This window comes from Pelophylax lessonae (assembly GCF_965119305.1).
Source record: "Pelophylax lessonae genome assembly, chromosome: 7".
NCBI lineage: Eukaryota > Metazoa > Chordata > Amphibia > Anura > Ranidae > Pelophylax > Pelophylax lessonae.
Window position 1 is genome coordinate 271375591 of NC_138774.1, and position 12395 is coordinate 271387985.

Below are 12395 nucleotides of genomic sequence, written 5' to 3' on the forward strand. Positions count from 1 at the left end.
CTTTGCAGGTGAGGTGTACCTAGCGGAGGGGCACAAAAAAAAAATATAGTTTTTGTGCCCGAAACTCCGCTTTAAAGCCAAGGACGTCATATGACGTCCACCTAAGGGGACGTGGTTAAAAGTATCAAAAACGAAATTAAAATATTCCTGAGAGCAAACGAGGTAAACACTAAATACTGCAGCGAGCGCTTCACTTTCTCATAAGTGTGGGGATTAAATAAATAATGGCGCACAATTAAAGTGCTTCCAGTGTACATGTACATAAATAAGTAAATAAATAAATATCAAGCACACATAAATAAGGTGCTAAAAAAACATGCAAGCCGTGACCATAAATACAATGTGAATCATAAATGCATAAAGTGCCACAATTCATACAAGTCCAAATAATTTGTGGAAATTGGTAAACAATATACTCTTAAAAAAAGTGTTCAATAGTGCTGTGATCGATCAACCCAGTGATCTGATGAATAGTCCACTTCAAAGTGACAAAAGGTGTACCAAAGCAAAGCTTCTGTAGTGAGTGACACCATCAACCTTAAATCCCCCGTGGATAGACCCTCACCTTCATTCCAGTGACCACGCAATTAAGCTTGGTCTAATGCACAGAGATGATCAATCGATCCCCCCCAGGTGGGGATCCTAACCTGGATAGATTCTCCTTATAACAATCAATCGATGTGACATATAAAGAAGAAACATCTCCAATAGTTGTTAAATCCTTTAAAACTCCAATTTTTTAACATCAAGAGATTTACTCACATGTTCAAGGTGCTACAGTGCACCAAACTTTAAAAGCATTCCGAGACAAGTAATCTGTGATGACAGCGGGATATAAAATGGTCAGCCTCTCTGCTCGCAACCTCTCCATTGAGTGTTTGCAGCTGCCGTCCCAGCCCCTCCCCTACGCGTGACGACACAGGGACCACGTGTCTTCCTCAGGGGGATGTTACTAAATTGGAGTTTTAAAGGATTTAAGCACTATTGGAGATCCTTCTTTTTTTATATGTCACATCGATCGATTGATCATCTCTGACCCGAGAGGGGTACACCGCGCATTAGACCAAGCTTAATTGCGTGGTCACTGGAATGAAGGTGAGGGTCTATCCATGGGGGTTTAAGGTTGATGGTGTCGCTCACTACGGAAGATTTGCTTTGATACACCTTTTGTCACTTTGAAGTGGGCTATTCATCAGTGGTTAATCGATCCCACAAATTATTTGGACTTATATGAATTGTGGCACTTTATGCATTTATGATTCACATTGTATTTATGGTCACGGGCTTGCATGTTTTTTAGCACCTTATTTATTTATGTATATATAACATGATTAGCACTTGATATTTATTTATTTAATTATCTACATGTACACTGGAAGCAGGCTGCATTCACATGTCAGCGTTTGGATCGCGGGCAGAACCGCCGCGGTTCCGCCCGCGATCCGGAGATTATTGCAAATCGCGGGACGCCTGTGCGTTGCCCGTTGATTTGCAATAGCCCCCTCAAACGCCGAGCGATGTTGCCCCGATTTCCGCCTGCCGAATCGCGGCAACATCGCGCAAACAAAATCGCGGGACGCAATACGATCCAAAGAAGCTCTTGTACTTCTTTGGAGTGTATTGCGTCCCGCGATTTTGTTTGCGCGATGTTGCCGCGATTCGGCAGGCGGAAATCGCGGCAACATCGCTCGGCGTTTGGGGGGCTATTGCAAATCAACGGGCAACGCCAGGCGTCCCGCGATTTGCAATAAATCTCCGGATCGCGGGCGGAACCGCGGCGGTTCTGCCCGCGATCCATACGCTCACATGTGAACGGAGCCTTAATTGCGCAGCATTATTTATTTATTTATTTAAAAGTATCAGTTTCTCAGTTCTTCTCAGGTCTGACTTACGTTATTATTCCCCAATACCGAATAGTAAACTCTATATACAGTATACAGTGTATGTATATATATAATATATATACACTGTACACACACTATATTGTCAAAAGTATTGGGACGCCTCCCTTTACATGCATACATGAACTTTAATGGCATCCCAGTCCTAATCCGTAGGGTTCAATATTGAGTTGACCCAACCTTTGAAGCTATAACAGCTTCAACTCTTCTGGGAAGGCTGTCCACAAGGTTTTGGAGTGTCTGTGGGAATATTTGACCATACTTCCAGAAGTCCATTTGTGAGGTCAGGCACTGATGTTGGATGAGAAGGCCTGCTTTTGCAGTCTCCACTCTAATTTATCTCGAAGGTGTTTTATCGGGTTGAGGTCAGGACTCAGTCAAGTTCCTGTGAGCCAGGGTTTGCTGTGAGCCACTGTTTGTGAGCCACTGTTTGCTGCAGTGCACTATGTGTGTCCCACAGGTCAACATCTCCCTAGTAGGGGCCCAGTGTACTACTTTGCCTAGGGGGCCTTCATTATAAATAATTTGCTTGTAAGCTGCCCACACCCCCCCCCCCAACTTCCAGTCAGGAAACCACACCATTACAGAGCCAGGAGGAGGTGCAGGCTGTGCTATGCTCTCCCCTCTCTTGTCAGATCTGTGCTTCTCGATAGAGCAGATTACACAGGATCAATCCTACATCAGACTGTACACAGTTTAATTATCCTCCCCAATCTCCTCCAAGGACTGCTCATCTCCCGAAAACAAGAATTATGGGTAGAGGGCAGCTGATGGAACTGTGTACAGTGATCCTTTGTTATCTGCTGCATGGAGAAGTGCTGGGGATGTCGGGGGGGGGGGGGGGGGGAGCACATCGCACCTCCTCCCGACTCTCTCCTCTTTGTCACTTTCCAGACTTCACTGCTCTAGGCTGCCTTCCCCTTCTCCCTGCCCTGAGTGCAGGGATGGAAAGAAGGAGCTCAGTGGCCAGGCACATTGTTCATGGGAGGGCCTGGGGGGGGGGGGGGGGCACCCACCTAGATCTGGCTATGATCCAGCCTTCATATGTACACCCAGGGCTTTTTTTTTTTCAGAAAATAGGTGCAGGAACTAAACCACAACCCCCTCCCCCCCGACACATACACCCTTGAAACGACCTCAAATAGTGGGTATGGTCAAATTTCAATAACAGTGGGAGGGTCTTAAAGGGGTAATAAATACCAGGAGTGCATTATGTACAGAGTGCAGAGTTTGGTGGGGTTACACAGAGTGCAGAGTTTGGTGGGGTTACACAGGGTGCAGAATTCAGGGGTGCGCTCCACACAGAGCGCAGAGTTCAGGGGTGCGCTTCACACAGAGCGCAGAGTTCAGGGGTGCGCTTCACACAGAGCGCAGAGTTCAGGGGTGCGCTTCACACAGAGCGCAGAGTTCAGGGGTGCGCTTCACACAGAGCGCAGAGTTCAGGGGTGCGCTCCACACAGAGCGCAGAGTTCAGGGGTGCGCTCCACACAGAGCGCAGAGTTCAGGGGTGCGCTTCACACAGAGCGCAGAGTTCAGGGGTGCGCTCCACATAGAGTGCAGAGCTCAGCCTTCTTCCACAGCTTCTTACCTCTGCATCCCCCATCCACATCTCACTTTCACCCCTCTTCTTCTCTAGTACTTTTCCGCACTTGCAGGGAGATCATCCAGTAGGACCGTCAGCATTCCCGCTACACCCTGGGCTCCCTTGTCCCCATCCAGCACTTAGTGGGAGCCACTCAGGATATTAGATCTGTGGAAGCCATTGGAAGACAAGCTGTCACTTGTAAACACAGAAGCCAGACCCCTGTGTTTACAAGTGATAGTGGTGAGCAGAGGGCCTGAGCCAAAGGTGGTGGAACTGAATTCCACCAAGTTCCAGCTGAAAAAAAGCCCTGTGTATACCATTCTAACACACAGCACAGCCCTGTCTGGCAGGGGAGGAGACCTAATTTTGTTGTAGTTCAGTTATATTTACAGCTCTTGTCTCTCACCCAGCCTGTGATTGGACAGTGAAAGGAGAAGTAGCAGATTGATCAGCTCTTCTCTCTGTCTGTCTACTCTCTGCCTATAAGCATGATTCTTTCACTGTGGCACAACTGATTGGCTCCTTGTGCTGCTTTTCCCTCTTATACTTTTAGCTCTGTTGTACAGATATAGATAATAATATAGATATATAACCATGTATATCTTCCTGGAATTCAGCTTTAATTGGCTAAGAAAAGTTGGAATGACAATTACCTGTTCCTTAGGTTCCAGCTCCTTTGGAGTTATGGGCTCATCTGAAAAAGAAGCCCGGAAATTCTGGGGGCAGAATTCTAGAGCAAAGAGGAGAAAAAGGGTAATAGCATTGAAGGTAGGGCAATCCCATTGTAGTGAGGCCAATCTGAATACATGAGCAGGGTACTCACCTTCTACTCCAAGACCATCGGGGAAAAGAAGTCCTTGTACAGCACAACAAATGTCCTCAAAGATACAATCCTCCTCTCTGTCTGCATCAAACTGGAAGTAGGAAACAAAAAAACACAGAACTACTTACTAACCAGACCTGAGAGAATTACCATTGCTGATCTCCTTATGAAAATGCTATTTGCCTGTTTGTTATGATGACCCACTGATCCCACATTACCACTGACACAGTATGCAGATTAAGAAAGTCACAGAAAAGTCAGCAGCCTTTATCTGTGTACTGGTTTTGGGTTACTGACTCGGACTAATGAAGCCAGGGGATCAGCATGACAGCCAGGCAACTAGCACTTTCAGAAGCAGAAGTCAGAGGTTTACTTTAAAGGGTACCTCCACTTCCGTGGGAAAAACAATAGCAAGTAAAAATTATAGCATATATAATTGCGACACAAGTCATATTGTAATTGAATGTATTTAAAAATTACCTTTCCTATTCAGTCTGCAGTGTTATAATTTTTTCATAACATGCAATGCAATATGGCTACCTGGAGGTGTTCTGTATACAGATGGTATACAGAATACCACCCAGATATGTCATTTTCTGCTTGTGTGATTGGTTGGCTCACTGATTTTCCCATTTTTTTTTTCTTTTGATCACCAATGTAAGGGGAGCAGTCTTCCTACTGATCACCAATGTAAGGGGGATGAGGGGGGCGGGGCATGTCGCTGGTGTACCAAGATGGCCGCGGGTCACGTGGTTTCCCCCGTACGTGTTACATCCCGCGTGAGCGGGACTTCATCAGCGGGGTTCCCTAACCTTTTTCATCTCTCCCCTCAGTGCCTAATGATATTTCCTCTGCATGCAGCTGGAGAAGATACAGGGAGGAGGTGGGTGGAGCTAAGCAGTAGGCACAAAGGAGGAGGAGGAAGTTAAATCCTCCTTCGCTCTGAATGCTGGGACCTCAGGCCTCCCTCTCCTCCTCGTGACGTCACTGGTTGCTAGACGCCAGGCGGGCTATGGCTAGCAACCAGTTTGGGCAGTGAGCCAGCGGCCAGTGGTGAACAATGTAAAAGGGGTCTGCGCTGGTCAGCAGTCCACCACAGGCTGACAGTGAGTGACAGCAACAATGCGAGGACTATTTAAGGGGCATCAGATCAGCCCAGGGCCAGGGGGCAATTCCGGGACACGGTATTGTCCTGGAATGAAGTAGCCCGGGACCCAGGACAGACCTGCCAATTGCGGGACTGTCCCGGGCAATCCGGGACATGTGGTCACCCTAGTTCCTGCACTACTTTGGTCCGACGTTGATGCGACTTGAGGTCCATAGACCTCAAGATTACACAGGCATTGCTTCAAGTTGCGTCAAAGTCACGTGACTTTCAGGTCGCACAAGTGTGAAAGGGGTCTAAAAGAAAGTACTCCCAAGTACTATAAAACATTTTAATCAATTCAAAAATGAAAAGCAATGATGCTGTTTCTTTGGCCAGCAAAGGGAAACCATCAGATGACTCGACTCAGCAGACTCCAAGAGTTTTGTTACGTATTTTTGATAAGAGCAAAAACTTTCTGTTGATTCTGACAGAAGTCCAGTACTAATAACCTGACTACTCTGCAGAGTTATCTCAAGCAATTTTATCAGTAATGTTACCTCGTGAACTACAGAACACCTCCATGCTATGCTATGGAGATAAGGGGAGAAGGAGATATTGTGCAGAGCTAACACACTCTTTATTCTTGGGTGACCATGCTGCTCCTCCATAGATACAGTGCAGTGAGTGAGCGTTGTCACCCTAGGACAGGAAGTGTGTTACTGGTAAGATCACCAGGTGAAAAAAGTAGATGAAAAGTAGAAGAAAATGAATGCAGCCTCAGTTGCTCTAAGAAATGGAAAGCTGCAATACATTACATTTGTGTTCTTGGGCTTAGATATGCTTTAAGATCAGGGGCTGACTGGCAACTTTCGGCCCAGGGGGCAAGTACAAACCAGAGGCCCATGGTGCAGCGACTTGGCCCCCCTCCCACTCTATCTCTTCCCGGCCTCTTCCTGACCCCCATTCCAGGCTAAAGCTTAGCTCCAGGTACACTCCGGCTGAAACTGGGTTCAGCAGGGGGCAGTTGGGGGGAGCTAGGACAGCTCAATTGGGGCTGCCTGGGGGAGGAGAGTCTCCAGTGGGGCATGGTACCGTCCTCTGCTCAGACAAAGTTTACACCATCCATGCTGGGGGGAGGCCTGCGCTGTGTCCTTGTCTTAATCCCGCACTCAGTAGGTCAGTGGTGGGGACATTTTACTTCTCTTCAACAGGAATCCTTTAGGGAAGTCTGTGGCAGAAGTGGTGCAGCCTTTTTAGGGAGCATCAGAGTGGCCCAGGGGGCAATTGCCCCCCTGCCCCCTGGCCCAGTCCTCCCCTGTTTAAGATAGTCCAACATGTGCAATTAGATTGCACAATCTACTTTGACTTTACTTACTCTTACATAGTACAAGAGGCCCACTTGATTGGACATAGGTTTAAAAACATTGTTCTGGTAGGTCCTTGCATTATTGGTTGATAAATCTACAGAAGACTAATCCAATGTTGTACAATCATATTGTAAAATGTAGGACCAGCTTTATATGGATCCTGTTGGCTGGTGGCACCTGGGGCACCTTTGAACATACACATAATATCTGCAGGAACTGATTTCACTCACCCTGGCAATCAGCCCTTTATCCTGGTAATATTTGACAATCAGTGGGAGATTCTGCTTAAAATTCTCCAATCGTCTGTCTATGGCGTGAGCATTATCATCCGGACGTCCCTGCTGTGCAGAACGCTTCTCTAAACGCTGTCGTAGTTGCTGGCTGGAACATGCCAAGAAGATCACCAGGTCTGGAGTCCCAATCTGCAGGGAGAGAAACGTTTGCTTAGGCTAGGGGTCTTCAAACTGTGGCCCTCCAGTTTTTCAGGAACTACAATTCCCAACATGTCTAGTCATGTCTGTGAATGTCAGAGTTTTACAATGCCTCATGGGATGTGTAGTTCCACTACAGCTGGAGGGCCGTAGTTTGAGGATCCCTGGTAGGCTGTTCCTGATCACAGTGACCTTAAATCTGTGGTTCAGTATAAATGATAATGGTATAAAATCAACAAAAAGAGCCGTAAATTTTCACCTTTAAAGTGGTTGTAAGCCTCTAAAATGAAAAGTGAACAAAGTATGTCCTTCTATAGCAGGCATGTCCAACCTGTGGCCCGAGGGCCGCATGCGGCCCAGAACCGCAGGCAATGCGGCCCACTGCCCCCTGACATTTATTTATTTTTTGCTGGGGAGGAAGTAAGTCGAGTCGGGGGCACGGCCACAGCGGCTTCCAACTAACTGTAGGCAGAGGCTGCCTCTGAGCCTCTGTCATTGATAGACAGCACATTGGTGATATATATCATAGGAGCTGGTCCAAGAGGCAGGACTTCGTATGGCAGCGGTCGCCGGGTAAGCGGGAGATCCCTGCTCTGTGTAATCCAGCGGCTCTCATCTCACTTCATTGCAGACTGCATAGGATGGGCACGCATTAGTGAGGCTGCATTGGATGGGCACTGATCAGGCTGCATTGGATAGGCATGCACTGGTGAGGCTGCATTGGATGGGCACTGATCAGGCTGCATTGGATGGGCATGCACTTGTGAGGCTGAACTGGATGGGCACTGATCAGGCTGCATTAGATGGGCACTGGTGAGGCTGCATTGGATGGGCATTGATCAGGCTGCATTAGATGGGCACTGGTGAGGCTGCATTGGATGGGCACTGATCAGGCTGCATTAGATGTGCACTGGTGAGGCTGCATTGGATGGGCACTGATCAGGCTGCATTGGATGGGCATGCACTGGTGGGGCTGCATTGGATGGGCACTGATCAGGCTGCATTGGATAGGCATGCACTGGTGGGGCTGCATTGGATGGGTACTGATCAGGCTGCATTGGATGGGCATGCACTGGTAAGGCTGCATTGGATGGGCACTGATCAGGCTGCATTGGATAGGCACGCACTGGTGAGGCTGCATTGGATGGGCATGCACTGGTGAAGCTGCATTGGATGGGCACTGTGTAGGCTGCATTGGATGGGCATGCACTAGGCTGCAAGTGCTGTGCGATCTCCCGTCTGCCACGGGAGACTTAGGATGTCGGCAGTCAGTGACCGAGCCACTGCTTCCTGTATAGTTCCAGCTCTGTCACAGGCGGAGTGATATGAAATGCACCCCTCCCCCACCTGTGACAGGAGCCATACAGGAAGCAGCGGCTCTGCTCTCTACTGCAGCCGCTGCTTCCTCCAGCATTATCCAACGTCATGACCAGCAGTACCCGCACGACCAGCAGTAACCGCCAGCAGTAACCACACCAGCAGTACCCGCCAGCAGTCTGCAAAATGAGTACAAAAGGTAGGTGCATTAGTGTTGCAATATATTTTTTAATAACTAGTTGTGTTTTGTCATAATATGTTATGTCCTTGTTCATATATGTATGAAGGACATGACATTTTCTGTCTGCCTAAGTCATGTGTTCTAGGGGTGCAGCTAGCCCCCAGCACATAACTGTAAATTTCCCATCATGTGCAGTATTTCTGACTCCTCCCACCATCACCACTTCAAATCACTGAAGTGGTCATGGTGGTTAGAGTGTTCCTTTATTATCTCTCAGAAGTAAACCTCTGTATACTGATTCCATTTCATTTCATCATCCTCTAGTTGTGTTAAATTAGTGTGGGGAGGGGGGGTGGCATGGGATGGTCGCAGCAGCGTTTTATTACTTATATACCTTAACTATAGTATATATTTTATATGTGGCCCGAGAAAATTTCTCCACACTCAATGTGGCCCAGAGAAGCCAAAAGGTTGGACACCCATGTTCTATAGTATTTACTTACCTCTATCCAAAGCGACTAGTGTGATTTCTGTCTGCTGCCTCCTTCCTCTGCTATCTGAGTCACTTTTGACAAGTTATGCTGACTCCAAATATCCAGGCGGATGGGCAGGGGAGCTCCAGCACACAGCCTGTGATTGACAGTCTCAGTTGTGTATGTTTCCCTATGTGACTTTGTAGAAAGGGGTGTGTCCATTCCCTCCTCTCAGATCTCAGACTACACTCAACTCCTTGCTCTATGCTGTGCAGTGTGTGATCAGATCCCCACCGCCTGCCTTCTGACGTGTAAACTGTAGACTTTAAACCAGGGTTTCTCAAACTATGGCCCTCCAGCTGTTGTGGAACTACACATCCCATGAGGCATTGTGAAGCTGATATGCACAGCCATGACTAGGCATGATGGGAATGGTAGTTCCTGAACAACTGGAGGGCCATAGTTTAATGACCCCTGCTTTAAACGGATGTAGTGAAGGGAGGGTGGCAGATAAATAGGTACAACTTATGTTCATCTTGTGCATCACCTGAGGAGAGTCTCTTCACTGGGTATATGCAAGGGTTTACAACCACTTTAAATTTCATGAATTCTGGGCTTTTTTCAGCCTGAACATGCCAGTGCTCAGTACCCGTACCTGCCGGCACAGGTCATGGTGGCAAGGATGCTTGATCTTGATCAGCATCTGTAGCAAATATAACGCTTTACCGCCTGTCGAACTTGCCCATTCAAGTCAATGAGCCCGTGCCGCGAGCGTGAAACAAATGGTTGTCTGGCTGGCTCTAGCTTTAGTATTCAGATGAGTCCCTGACCCCAGAAGTCTCTGAAATCCTGAACTGCACACTTGCTGTGAATCAGGGACTTAGAAATTCTGAAGCCACTGGAATAACATAACAGCCTGGGAATTGGTATTTCCTGAAGCAGAGATCAGCAATGGCCGGCTCCATACTCTCTTTATGGAATCTGGTTCTGAAATCTTCACAATGGTATGACTGCCAGATGACGACATTCTCAGGACAGCAATGGTAGCCCGTATATGCTCAGTACAGGTCCCTTTTAGGCTCCGTGCACAGTAGAGGCTCAAAATACCACTGAAAAAACACCAGATGATATTTAGCGTTTTTTGCCAGTGTTTTTGCAGTGTTTAGGAGCGATTTCAAAAGTGTTTAGGAGTGGTAGCGTTTTTTTTGTTAACTACACGCTGACCGCCCATCGTGTATCTACTGCGCGAAACGACATACATGTACGCTGCTTCGTTCAATAGCCACTAGATGGAGCGATTGTGCCACCGGAGGCACAATCACACCCTGATTGGCTAGCAGGGATGTCAATCAACAGGCCTGGCGGACCCGATTTCCGGTGGCCACCCGCGATCATTCCCGAGAGAGGCAGAACAGGGATCTGCCTATGTAAACAAGGCAGATCACTGCTCTGACAGGGAGGAAGACGGAGATCTTGTGTTCCTGCTAAGCAGGGACATGGATATCTGTCTTCCTCCTGTCAGACCATCTCCCACACAGTTAGCAAGCACCTCTGAGGACAGTAATGGCGAACCTTGGCACCCCAGATGTTTTGAAACTACATCTCCCATGATGCTCATGCACTCTGCAGTGTAGTTGAGCATCATGGGAATTGTAGTTCCAGAACATCTGGGGTGCCAAGGCTCGCCATCACTGTCCTGGGGACATACTTAACCCTTTGATCGCCCCTGATGTTAGCCCCCTTCCCTGCCAGTGTCATTAGAACAGTGACAACGCGTTTTGTTTTAGCACTGATCGCTATAATAATGTCACCGGGGGGCAGGATCTGGGGGATTCAGATTCCGATAAGCCCCCCCCCCCCCCACAATCCCACAATCACCAAACCACAGTTGTGGGGAAGAGGTCCTTGTCCTCATCAACATGGGCAAAGCATTCCCCCATGTTAAGGGCCACTGGCCACAATGGTTTTTTTCTCAATTTTTACTGCTGGCAATTGTGTGTAGATTCAGCTGTCAAGCTGATTAATCATTCGTAGTTAAGGGCGTGGCACCTGGCTTTCCGGCCCGCTCCTTAACAACCAGCTGGTTGTTAAGGACGCGGGAAGGCTGCTGGCTTGAAAAAAAAAAGCCCTTGTTCTAAGCAGTTGGCAGTTCAGTTAGCAAATCCCTCCCTGCACCTAGAAGCTGAAGCTAGAAGCTTCTAGTCTACAATAGTGTGCATGGACTCATAGAATAACGCTATTTTCCTCTAGGAGCAGGAAAAAATTTTTTTTACCTTTGTACCTGATTATACTAGAAATGGAAAGACCTTAAACACATTGTGAACATTTGTATGCCAAAAGGACTCTGCTTGACATCACCACAACCAGAGAATCACAGTGATCACATGTCCGGGAACCATTCTGACTGCCAGTGATCACCACAACCAAGAGATCACATGACCAGAAACAACTCATGACGGCTAGACTTATTTCAACTGACAAAGGCCAAGGTGTGTTAAGAGTACCTGTTCCTCAAATGTGAAGGCCTGCCCAATGTCCCTGGGAAACCCATCAACTACAAATCCACAGGCATCCTGCTGATTGATAAATTGCTGTTTCAGCTCCTCAATTGTTGTTTCCTGTATAAAATAAGACAAAAGACAAACAGTTGTGTTAGGAGGTAATGAGAATACCTGCAACTTGCGAGATGGTCATCCTGAATTGATCATTCATGGATCTGGGTTGGATCAGATCCACTCTTCTCTATCTATGTCTGTCAAGGATGTACCCCCAAATGGACAGATGTTTCACCATGTTAGACTATTGTGAATCAAGTTGAATCTCAGCAAAAAAAAGTCTAATTTACATTCATATCTGTTGATTGCTCATTGTGGCAAATAAATAGTAATTCTGTTCTAGCCTTGTGGTCCAGATGCCTGTGCCAAACAGCAAAGCCAGCTTGGTGTCCTCATTCTCCTCTACTGCAATACAGCTTGGTCTCTTCTTGTTAGGCCCCTTGCACACGGGTGTCATGATTTACTGATATGTACACAGGAACTTGTGATGCCTGTGTGTAAGGGGCCAAAATTGTGTGTAAAGACCTGAGTAATGTTTTGGTATATTGATAAATAATAAGGTACAGCTTTCTACTGAAGAAGTCAAGCGGCCCTGACTGGTGACGCAACGCGTATAGGGGGCGGAGACTTCCACAGCAACCAGGAAGCTGGCAGCCTGCTCCGAGTGTGAGGAGA

General features: G+C 47.5%; 1 protein-coding gene across 1 annotated transcript in view; it reads right to left on the bottom strand.

Moving 5' to 3' along the window:
* The window catches only part of AK1 (adenylate kinase 1), a 176109-nt gene that overhangs the window by 117579 nt on the left and 46135 nt on the right, over positions 1 to 12395 (bottom strand). Inside the window, exons 5-8 of the mRNA XM_082263946.1 lie at positions 11670 to 11783; positions 6994 to 7185; positions 4310 to 4400; positions 4140 to 4216 (exon numbers count right to left, since the gene is read on the bottom strand). Coding sequence (XP_082120072.1) covers positions 4140 to 4216; positions 4310 to 4400; positions 6994 to 7185; positions 11670 to 11783 — 474 coding nt within the window. The remainder of the gene's footprint in view (positions 1 to 4139; positions 4217 to 4309; positions 4401 to 6993; positions 7186 to 11669; positions 11784 to 12395) is intronic.